General features: G+C 40.9%; 2 protein-coding genes across 7 annotated transcripts in view; one reads left to right on the top strand and one right to left on the bottom strand.

The window, feature by feature from the left end:
- LOC137358615 (STE20/SPS1-related proline-alanine-rich protein kinase-like) overlaps positions 1-12,277 on the top strand; it is a 103,907-nt gene that overhangs the window by 84,828 nt on the left and 6,802 nt on the right. The window contains exon 17 of one of the 2 annotated variants that reach the window (XM_068024685.1): positions 5,684-5,761. The exons of the other annotated variant lie outside the window; for it this stretch is intronic. Within the exon in view, the coding sequence (XP_067880786.1) occupies positions 5,684-5,728 (45 nt within the window). The 3' untranslated portion in view covers positions 5,729-5,761. Of the gene's footprint in view, positions 1-5,683; positions 5,762-12,277 lie in introns of those variants that run through there. 2 annotated transcript variants of the gene reach the window in all.
- Positions 6,920-12,277, bottom strand: part of LOC137358613 (LIM domain and actin-binding protein 1-like) — a 147,634-nt gene continuing 142,276 nt past the window's right edge. For all 5 annotated transcript variants that reach the window (XM_068024682.1, XM_068024683.1, XM_068024681.1 and 2 more), the window contains 2 exons: positions 10,818-10,951; positions 6,920-10,182 (listed from right to left, as the gene is read on the bottom strand). In XM_068024682.1, the coding sequence (XP_067880783.1) occupies positions 9,144-10,182; positions 10,818-10,951 (1,173 nt within the window). In that variant the 3' untranslated portion in view covers positions 6,920-9,143. The remainder of the gene's footprint in view (positions 10,183-10,817; positions 10,952-12,277) is intronic.

The raw sequence follows: 12,277 nt of genomic DNA on the forward strand, positions 1-12,277 counted from the left end.
GTTTTACAAGAAGAGGATTGCAGGTTATCTTAACGCAACACTGAAATGCCCATGTAGGAGTGACAGTCTCAGCTAGGTGTTACAACGCACCTTGTGGAAACAGCCTTTTAGGTGAAACAAACCTGTATACCCATAATTCAAACTTGCACTCTCCAGTCCCAGCATCAATCCCTGATCTGGGCTCAGTAAGCAAATCTTGGCTGATCCAGATAGGGTGCTAGAATGGGCTTCAGTACACCCTCGGCCTTGGAAGTGCTGGGGTTGGGAAAGCCAGCTAGGATGGGGCCGCCCCATTCCTCTCTTCTGATTAAGACCCTACTGTGACCAAGATTTTGGTTATCCCCTTTAATATTTCTTCCTTTGTTTCAGTATTGCATTTTTGTCTGATCACGCTCCTATGAAGCACCTTGAGACATTTTTCGACATTAAAAAAGGTGCTGTGTAAATGCTATTTGCTCTAATTTTGGCAAAACAAATGGTGTTCATTTCAAAATGATCTGCACAAACACACTTGTGCAAAGAATCAGACATTTACAGTAGAGAAGGGGGACATTCAGCCCATCATGTCTGCACCAATTCTGATCAAGCAAAACTGATCCCACTCTGTAGCCCTATATAGATGTTTAAAAAGAAGTGCTGTTTTAAACAGGACCTTTACTGTGTTTTGTTATTCCAGAAAATTACCAGGCAGCCACTGCTAAACCCAGGCTGGTTTAACCTAGGGTTCTGGCCCCTGATTACTGTCCTGCAATCCTTGCTGGAAAGTGAGTGAGTGTGAACATGTGAAAAGGGTTCTCACTGCCTTCACAAAAATGTGCTAATGAACAAATGGAAAAGAGTTTACCAAAAGAAGTTTGCTACACAGCAAACCGTTACACAAAAGTTGCTAGTTTAAATGGTGATAATTCCAAAATTAGCTGCTGATGTAATATGACCAGCGGATATTTGTTACAAGTTTCGAATCTACTTCACAAATGAGGTGTGTACACTTTTAAAACAAAACCCATCGTTTGAAGATAAAGCCAGGTTTAGTGGCCACCTGAAACAGGAGTCAGGCCCCTTACATATCGAGATGAGGTGCCCAACACTGTTTTAGGTCCTGTTGCTGAAATAGGACAGGGGTGAGTGGAGACAGCACTGGGCCTGCTCTAGTCAGGATTCTTGGGTGGTGGGTATGCTCAAGAGTTTAAAAAAATTGTTGCTATGGGGCCAGGAGAGCTGCCCTGACTCCACAATATCCTAATTGCCCCAGCGTAATTGCCACTCCACCACCTTCAGGACCAAGCACCCTGTGAAGGCAAATATTATTGAGAGCCAAGGCCTAACTTCAAGGCCTCCCAGTAGGGAGCACCCATTTCAGGCCTAAAGGAATTTTAACCTATGACTGAGATCATTGAGGAGAGGGGGCAGGGGAGAAAGAAGCTGTAGATATGATTGGTATCTACATTATAATAGTGAACATGAGTGGCTGAGCTGCTAGCATAGGTGTCATGCACTTATGTTGAGGCAGTGATAGGAAAATATCTCAAACTTAGACTGAAGATTTACATTTTCATACTATATGAATGGACCTCTATTACAGTAAAGTTTACACTCTTAATCTGATGCACAGGACCTGTAAACATAGATGCTCCCTAATATCCTAAAGAGCAATCTCATTGCAGTCCCAAGAGCAATTTTTCAGAAAGGAGCCCAATAAATGATGATGACCCTAAATTATACCAGGAGAGCAGAAAACGTCATTCAGGCTTTTTCAGGACAGGGAGGATATATAAATATTTTTCATTTTTGTGTAAGAAATGACACTTGAAATGGATACATCTTAAACACACCAAACAATATCTCCGCTTTATGCTTCAGAAGGCAACAGTACAACAACCAGCACTTTGTGCCATAGGAAGAGCTTTGGTCAACTGGTAGTTGAGAAATGGTTTATGATTTGTTTGCTCCCTCTCCTACATTCCATGTTATCATCTGAATAACACCACAAGTAAAGTCACCACAATCCAATTGTAGAGTCTCTGCACTAATTAATTACATTTTCACTTGGTGAAAACAAGAGTTTGTGAAGAAGTACTCTTAGCAGTGCACAATGTGGACTAGGTCGCTATGGAGACCTAGGAATATGCAATTAATGTAGATATATACCAACCTCACATGTTTGGGCTGTTTTCACAGTTAAATATTCAAAATCTCACCTTTAATTGGTTATGTTATGCATCATTTATGTGTTGCAAGCATGGGCTTGGCCCAGTCAGTTGTACGCAAACCTACTACAGACTCCAGCACATAAATATGTCAGGTCAACATTTCAGAGCAGTACTGAGGGAGTGCTGCATTGCTGGAGATACCATCTTATGGATAATGCGCTAAACTGAGGATGCATCTACCCGCTCAGGTGGACATAAATCTTTATTCGAGGAAGAGCAGGACATTATCCCAGGGTCCTGGCCACCATTCCTCCTCTGAACACCAATGATGAGTTATCTGGCAACTCACTTATTTTCTGTTTTCGGAGCCTTGCTGTGCGCAAATTGGCTGCTGCATTTGCCTGCACAACGGTGACACCCGCTTCAAAAAGTAATACATTGGTTGGTTGTAAAGCACTTTGGGACATTGAGGATGCAAAAGGCGCTATCTAAATGCAAGCTTATGCATGCTTTCTGCTTGGTATTTTCTATTGATCTATACAAAATAGCACAAATTACGACAATGGCGCCAAGATTCTCCCAAAGAAGGATTTAGCCTCCAATAGATCGTGTTAACAACCCTCGTCAAACCTCCAGATCCATGAAATCAGCAAGTTAAGAAATACAAGTGTAAATAGAATACATTTGCCTGGGCTACGATGATTGGATTGCGAGGGCTCGCAGGCTGTAATTTGATCATGCAGCAACAAGTGACAGCAGACAGTTTGTGCTCATTCTGAGGAGGCGAGCAGACAAGCACAGCTCCCAAGAGTGTGTAGGAAAGCTAACCATTCTATAACATGTTACAGACAAACATTCAACAAAACAAACGATTAGTCCCAAAGTTCTGTTAAAAAGAACTTGAGCCAAAAGGCCTATAAACCCAGGTGTTACCAGGTCAGTGGAGATGGTTTCTGCTCCAGCTGGGTCTAAATGAGACTCTCAAGGTTGTAGACGAAGCAACTGAGGACAAGCAAAGAAGTCTGATCACTAAAGGACTAATGAGCAGGCTGAACCTTGGAACAACTGGGGTCAAAGACACAGTGCCCTACTCACCAACCGAGCACAAGAACTAAATGCAGCACCTGGCCTCCATCAAACTTGGTGACATCTGACAATCAGTTTGACAGGACATCTTACAAAAGTATCCAGGCGACAAGGGTAAATCCTCTATATGGTCATGAATGTTTCAGTCCGGTCATTGAAGGTGAAAAGCCATGTTTTTCCCCCACAGTGGTGGGCACCGCAGCCTCACAGCTCCAGCGACCTGGGTTCGATTCTGGGTACTGCCTGTGTGGAGTTTGCAAGTTCTCCCTGTGACCGCGTGGGTTTCCGCCAGGTGCTCTGGTTTCCTCCCACAGCCAAAGACTTGCAGGTTGATAGGTAAATTGGCCATTGTAAATTGCCTCTAGTGTAGGTAGGTGGTAGGAGAATGGTGGGGATGTGGTAGGGAATATGGGATTAATGTAGGATTAGTATAAATGGGTGGTTGTTGGTCGGCACAGACTCGGTGGGCCGAAGGGCCTGTTTCAGTGCTGTATGACTATGAATTTAATTTAGAGAGAGAGGGGGAAAGATTCCAAGTGTTAGGAAGCTGTCTAGAAAGAATAAAACATTAAAAAGTTATAAATAACTTTAAGTAGCTCTGCAAAAATAATTGAGTAAATATTGGAACATTTCGAATGGTTAAGAATTTAATTGACCTGAAGTGCGTCAAAACTTAGTTAATATGCTTAGTCTCTGAACCCAGAGAGAGCAAACAGTGTACGGAGAGATAACATATGTGCAAGGTTAATTAAGCTAGGATAAGACAAAAAGACAGCTGAAGAAAAGTGAAACTACCACAGGTGGGTAGCTCACAAAAAGCATTCCCGGAGAAGTGGAATATCCCAGAGCAAGCTGCAGCAGCCAGATGACTAAAAGGAAGAGAACATACGATTTATGTTCCTATTTCAGAGAAATAGCCAAGTGCTGAAAAATCAGCAACACATTGAATATGAAACATAACCTTGCAAAGCCATACTGCACTCTTGGGCCTTGAATATAGCTCTGTAATATTGTCATTAAGCAAAACCTAGCTAAGACTGAGCTTTGTGATACATTGGATCAAGATTTCATGTCAATTAATTTAGGGCGAGGCAGTTAATATAATTCTCAATGCTTAAGCTTGTGACGATTAGACATGTTATAAATGTTAAATAAAGTAATGTTAGTTAATGCATCTGTCTGACTTCATCTGTGATGGTTGACAAGTACAATTATTGCACCTAGTAATACTGATTGGTTTGGCTTATGTAACTTAATAAAATTTGGACTGGTTACAGAAGACTAAAGACGAGTTAAGTTTGGCATCTTGGAAATTTTAAAAATGAATGATAAACTCCAAGCGGAAAGTGGAGTAAAAGGGGAAAAGATTTTTCCACACCCTTTTGAGCAAACAGATTACATAAGCTTGTGAATTCACCATACATTCCAATCCTACAGGAGGAAGGGAAGAAGCTTCTTGTACAAGAACTGGCAAAACACCTCTGGGCCATTTTCTCACATCTAGTGACCAGCTCACCGAGTGATTACTTATCAGTGATTAAAAATGAGACACAAATAGAAGCAGGAGCTGTGGATCTGAAGTGGACCACAGGACATGGTCACAGTGGCTCACTATTAAGAGCAGCTTGGTTTACAATGTTATATCCTGTTACTGCACTATGGAAGACATTTCCAGAACATGTGGATAGGCAATGAGTCTGTAAACAATGATTCCATTTACAAACAGAGACTGGGGCAAGGCACTTTTTACAGCTCCCCACCCGCCACCCAATTATCAACTGTGGTTTTGGTTTGGCGCATAATAGTTCTTGCAGTAGCCTGCTCAAACACAGCCACGTGTATCTGCGCTATATCTACTGCAGTGTAAACTTTCTGCAATGCATTTATTTAAAAAGTGTAACATTAACCACAGGACCAGTTTTGATTTGAGATTCAGTAGATGGTAATACTGTGCACTTCTGTGTAAAGCGTGACATTTTCATACAATTGGTTATGGAGAGGCACCACTCTAACTCCCATTACACAGCTGGTAATCTGTTCATTGCGCAGGGGGCTGCAGATGCAGACCACAGACTGACCTTTCCAGTTGGATGTATACGAAGACATTAACCGAGGAAAACATGTTCTACAAATTCAAACGCTACCCTACTCTAGAATTTCCAACACTGCTGCACTGTTACAACTTTGGGGGGTGGGATGTCGGGTAGAGCAGTAGGTTCACAACCTGTCTAACCACCTCCTGGATCTTAAATCCACCCCGCTCTGACAGGATTTAAGCATTTTACTTGGGTGAATGGTAAAAATAGTACTTCTATAACCAGAGAGAATAGTGCATGGGACTTTTGCATGTAATATGAGGCCTCAAAGTTCAATGGGAAGCTAAGGGGTTACAGAGTGAGAAATATACCTAGTTTTTGGTCTGGTTTAACACTCCAAATTAAAATCAGTTTGCAGAGACTCAATCCTTCTGTAGAGATGGTCAGAATGAATAATACAAAGAATCCCCTCCTCCACCGAGATTTGATGCAAGCGTAAAAGAAGGGCGCACGCAGGAAAAAACAAAAGATGATTGAAAAACAAAAAGCAAGTTAAGTCGAACTATTTATTACACATCAGTTGTGTTTACTTTTCTGAGCTGGCTCAGTGGTATTAAATAGTCAATAGTGACTTGAAGAAATAATGATCTGGTACTCATTATACAAGAGCAGCACTCACAAAAGATAGGCATCTGAATCAAATCAACTGCATAAGTCATAACTTAAAAAAATGATCCTGGACACTAAACAGGAGGAAGGGGTTTGTCCTAATCACAATCCAGCCTCTGATTTATTCACATTTTCTGTTTTTAATTACACATCTAGTTAGTCAGGTAGTCAAATGATCTGTGGGGGTTTTTTTGGCGGTGGGTGGGGGGGGCGCGAGAAAATTCGATGCACACTTCCACTCGGAGCCACTGTTAGTGAGCAGGTGGTCAGATGAGAAAAGGGCACCTGGCTGTTTACAACAGATGGCCACCTGAGTAAGGTACCACAGGGTTATCAGCAACCATATGGAAGCAAAAGTCACCAACTATTAAATAAATGTTAGAATCATACAGCACAGGAAGAGGGCAGTCCAATGTGTCAGTGCCGGCTCTCTGAAAGAGCTCTCCAATTCATCCCACTCCCCTGCTCTTTGCCTACAGTTCTGCAAATTTCTTTGTTTGGCACCTTAATTCTATGTCCCCTGCAGTGAATGGTGGGCACATAGCAGCACCTGATTGCACGGTACAGTATCAAACCTATTATCCATAAAGCATTTCTGCTTTTTAAAAAATTGTATGGATGCAAAAAAAATTGAATGGTGCAAGATCTGTGAAAGCTGCTTAATGATTATCATGAGTTTCCAGTTAAGCATTAGTTTTTTAAAAAAAACATTTTCAAAGCTTGTACACAAATAAAAAGTGATCAGCATCTTCTTGACTTGTGCATTAAACTGGATTCCTGTGGGTTAAGTATACTGGTGTGTTGAGTGTTCTGTTGAACCTGGGGTCAAAGCAAATTGCCAGGATAAACATGTAGGACGGTTTGCAATATGCCATGCTCAAAGTCTCAGTCACTCAGAACCATTGGATGGAGTGTCACTGGATGCAAAATAGAAAATAAATAGACATTTGTGCAATAATCTTTATACTAAAGAGTTTATTATTCATTACATGCTCAACAGAAATAGCAACACAGACAATACACAACTGTAAAATAGAGTTTGAAAAGAAAGTCAATGGCATTGGTCAAGTCATTCGTTTTACTACGTAATTAACTTCTTTACATTTGATTACTTTGAATGTTTCTAAGTTGCTCTTAGTTTCTTTGTACAAGAATCAATGGACAAGAGAACTAGAGGTATGGCAGGCTACTGCTCGATCCATACATTTCTGGGACTTGGGTTGGATTCCAGCCTGGATTAATGGGATGAAAATCTTACCTCATCTTCTGGCTGCAGGAGTCTTACAAAGAAGGGAGTTTTGAGTAGTCTCAGTTGGAGCCACAACACAAAACAGGCCCCAATTTAACCCTTAACTGGCAGACAGCCTGTTGAGGATGGCTGGTATCAAAATATGGAACTAAGTAAAATGTTTTATTTGGAGATTGGAGTTAACACACACTGTTGGAATAGATGGAGATCCACTCAGCATCGGATTGTGTCAACATGGACACTGGGCCCTCAAAAGTGGGGAAAGTATTCCAATTCCTCAGCGCCAGCAACCTTACCATGAAGGGAGAGGGGGAAAGACCTACAGTGGTGCTTTCTTAATTCCAATTATATGGCAGTGTCATGGGGGTTGAACATTAAAGCCATTACAGGTCCACAGTAACTATTTACCTGCAGTAAAGTGAGAAACATCATTTAAGTGTCAAGTGTAATGTAATAAAAAGACTGACTTTACCAGCGCTATTTAAATCACTTTAAACCAATTGAGTACCAGCAGGCTGTAGTGGTATATCCAACACTACCAGGAAACCACATTTCAATATTGTGCAGTTTGAGTACTGGAATGTCTAGATTAAAATTGCATTGCTCCAGAAACCATAGCACAAATTTATTACCCAATTCTGCACATCCCATCTAAAATAGTTATAGCAAAATCAAATCACTTAATATTTTCAGCAGCATCTTGTCGCCACTTATATGCTGTCAATATGTAAAAACAATTTTAAGTAGAAAATCATACTGCATTACACAAGAAATTTTAAAACCGGGTTGAAGGGTGAGGAACAAAGCCAGATTTAGGAATTTACAATGTTTGAAGACTAAAGTCAGGTTTACAGCCCACAACGTTGCTATTAAAGTGGTGTTATTCTAATGCTTCCATTTTCATCTCACTGGAATCAGTTACACAATTCTAAAAACAAATAAGTAATCTTTAAAACTACAAGATTACAGAGCAGCTAGTAGGGCGGACCCATCAAATCTTCTTTGATTTTTGCAGTCATCTTTGGAACTACAAAATTGGAAAGTCTGTTGTTAAAGCAGGCTGATTACAGAAAGTGTTTGAAGTCATTGCTCAGCCATTGCGATGGAGGGACCACCTTGTCTTGCCAGCTGAATGTACTCAATCCAGCAGGACATCAATGAATGGGCTCCATTTTCAAAATATACAGAACCAAATACGGCACAACCTGCAATAAACTTTCATTTTAGGGCTCATATGTAAGGCAAGTGCATGGCAACAAGGTAAAGGATGCCCAGTTACCTTCAACTTAAGATATCCTTTTCTGCTCCTCTACTGTTGGTAATCAAGGTGTACTGGCACACACTCTGGTTCTTAAAATGCATCCATTATTTCTTGCTAAGTTCAATATATCCTATGAGGAACATTGGCAGACTATGTGGAGAGGGCATTAAAGGAGTGAAGTGAACACCATGTGGAACAGAGTTTAGTTATAACCTTCAACTTAGCCAAAAAGTTATTTACACAGTCTTTTGAAACCCAATCTCCCCCTGCCCAGTTAGTGGGTGATGGTCAAGAACCTATGCCCTCACATTCACATTTCACCACATTCCATGATTCTATACCCATTCTTTTAGTTGCTTGGCAGTACTTAGATCTGTACAAAGTGTACCTTTTAGGAGGCTGCCTGGTATGACCAGTGGAGAGCGAGCAGGATTTCAAAAGTATACACAAGTGCTATTTTAGGCACTCTACATGTGCATAAATAAAGCAATTGATTTTTTTTTTTAAAACTACACCAAAGTAGCAATCATCTCTCTCTCAATCCAAATATACTTGAAATAAAGTTCACATCAATATAGGCACTTAGAATAAACCACTTTACAACAAGAAGTTCTGAGCTGATGCTGACATCTATGAACCACAAGGCCAGTCACCAATTAAAATATCATGCAAGTCACCCATATCCACATTACCTAATCCTCATCTTCATAATATCTATTTCTCTTGATTTGTTCTTCAACTGACAATTCCTCAGTTTCCTCCACTTCCTCATTTTCATCCCCTTCCCAAAAACCAACATCCTCCAGCTTTTTCTCGTTTTCTGGAATTTGCTCATTTGGGGTAAGACTGTCCTCTGAAGTCTGCAACTCGACTGGCTTTTGTTTGGATTCCTGCTCCTCACACTCCAGAACATCGGGCTCTCTGGCCTCCTCTTCGCTTTGGTAAAGCTCCTCTACATCCTTATCTGGAGGCAGCTGTCCATGGTTGCTGTTGACTTCTACAAGCTCTTCAGCCACTGAATCTTTGTTTTCACCCTTGAGCTCAGTAACCACTAGTTGCTCGTCCTCATTTTGTAGACTTGGCTTCCTTTCATTCTTCAGTTCATCGGTCTCTCTTTCGGTTTCCTTTTCTTTGCTGATCACCACATCCTGTACTGTATTTTTAGCAGACTGATTTCTTCCTGGCTCTTTTATGGCTACAGGTCTCAGAGGTGCAGCAATCGTAAATGGTCTACATCGCTCTTTCAGAGAAGCACTTCGCCTCAGTCTTGAGGTACCAATGAATTCGGAGTTTATCTTGGTTATCTGTTGGAAGTCATCCTCTGGAGGCCATTTTGGTTTGTTAACTCTGACGCTCTCTTCAGTAGAACTAACTCCTTTACTACCTGCTTCAGTAGGTGGTGGCCAAGCTATTTTTAATTTTCTTGTTTCTACAGGTTTCTCCACCTTTTCTGGTGAAGAACTGGTAACCAAGGCCTCCATGCTTGCAGCCAAAACACCTACCTTGAGTATAGAAAACTCATCTACTCCAGAGTTCTCAGTTTTGGCCTCAGATTTTTCTGTGGAAGCTTCACTCTTGTTCTCCGCAGTGTCACTCTCGTTTCGGGCCATCCACAGCTCCTTGTGCGGCTTGTGGCCAAAACCCTCATCGTAATTACCTTTGGATTTGAAGAGCTGGTTGAAATGTGGCTTGCAGTACACGTTCCCATGTAGAGAAGCAAAATTCCCAATGCTGTGCAAAAGAAATCAGAAATGTTCAGACTTCTGAAGTCTAAGGCTTGCACCAGTAGACTTCAACTGGTCATTTACAATGCAAACGCCCATACAGCACACCATCCTACAAGTGAATTTGTTCTTCATAATCCTATGAGCAAGTTATACTGGGCTGTTGGTCCATTTGGATGCCATCAAAAGATGACAACAGTAATAACAGACGTCTACAAAAAGAAATCTAGCAACAGAGTCTGGACAACAACTGTCAAGAGACTATTCTATTGTGTGCACATGCGGGACAGGAGGCAGTGCATCGCAGCAGAGAACTGATCTTGCCCTCCAGATGCACAGCCAGAGGTTATTGTTAATCAGGAGTGGGAACTCTGGAGGTCAGTTGTAAGGTCCTCACTGCCTGCTGAGGATCAACCACAGACTGGGGCCTCCTTCTTTGTATGGGTCATATACATGCTGATTTTCCTAAGTGAGCCACTGGGGGCAGGGGCAGTTTGCAGGGAAAGAACTCTCAGGAAGCCTCTTTCAATACAAAGTTTAGTCATCCCATACCCAAAATTAAGCTGAAAAGTTAGCAAGTTGAAACATTTTGGAGCCAAGAATAAGGCCGAACCAAAAGTCACTTGGAATCAGAATCCTCACCTCAGTTTGGTGTTGCAGTGGCTGCAGCGGAAGCAGATGTTGTGAAACACCTGTTGGTTTGCAACAAGACGCTCCATTGGATACACAGTCTTTTGGCAGGTGATGCACAGCTCTCCGGCTGGAAGCTGAAATTTCTGAGTAAAAAAAAAAGGGAATGGGCTCATTAGTCATTTTATGAAAACTGCAGACAGCAAGTCGCAGACTTGAAATGCAACAAAACATTTCAGAATTAGGATTAACCAACGCCAATGCATATATTCAAACATATTTTTATTCAAAACAATCAGTGAGGAAATGGGCCTGGAGAAAGTCCAGCAACTTGAAGCAAGTACTTCAGCAAATTGGGTCATATCAGCCATTTGTGAATTCAGCTTAGTTTTCAATGTTTTCTCCAAACAGTTTCCCAATATCAGCAACTATTGTTCAAACACAGATTAACAGCACATGGAGTGGGAAGAGGAGGAAGGTAAATTTTTTTTTTAAATAGGGCATTGGTAGCAAGTGAATAATTAGGATCTGTGATGCCCCTTCAAAGTCTAATGTAGGGCTTCAACCAAAATGTACAATATTAATGTTTTAAATCTGTCATCCTGAAAAATATCAATCTTATATTACAATTTATGACCTCAACTGGTCATCTGGAGGGGGATGCAGAAAATAAAGGGAGGTGGTGGAAATGGGGACAAAAATCAGTAGGAAACTGAAAAATGTAGCTCTTGCAAGATCTCCAACTCTTGAAGAGCAGCATTGGCAGACACCGGGCACTGAGTTGCCCACATGCCAGTGAACAGTATTGTACACAATTGTTTTGCACCCCTTGGCACTTTAACTTCATCATACAAATGCAAACCTTGTACAAACCAAGACAGTACAATCCTCCTCTCCCTTCCCAATAGCAACACACAGACTCATTGAGCGCAATCAAAAACACAGGGTTTTAGTTAAAATACGTAACTAATCTGAGCAGTATTAAGAGTGAATCATGTTCACACAACATTGGTTTAGATCAAGTTTTTTGTTAAAGTAAAAGTGTAAGGAGACTTTTTTTTTAAAAGAGCAAACAGAACCTCATATCGGAGACAGAGGAATGCAGAGAGAGAAAAGGGATACTTCAGGAACAGGAAGTAGAAGCTGAAAAATAGGCAAAGAAATAGGATTAAACAGCAATATACTAAAACAGCAACACGATGTCACACAAAGGTTATACTACCATATTTAATCACACTGAAGCAGACTATTGTTCCAGGGATTAAATAATTCTTTAAACACTCCTTGCTCCTGATTATTGAAAGCTAAATTTTCAAGTTTGATTTCTTCAAAAAATGATTCTGTACATTTCAACTACTGGGTTTAAAAAACTGAAAATATACAGATTTTTTTTTTTAAACACAAAACATGAGAGCTCTGTATATTCTGGTACTGAATTTCCCCTTTAAGAAAGTAGCTTACTTTGAGTAACT

Source organism: Heterodontus francisci, chromosome X, assembly GCF_036365525.1.
Source record: "Heterodontus francisci isolate sHetFra1 chromosome X, sHetFra1.hap1, whole genome shotgun sequence".
NCBI lineage: Eukaryota > Metazoa > Chordata > Chondrichthyes > Heterodontiformes > Heterodontidae > Heterodontus > Heterodontus francisci.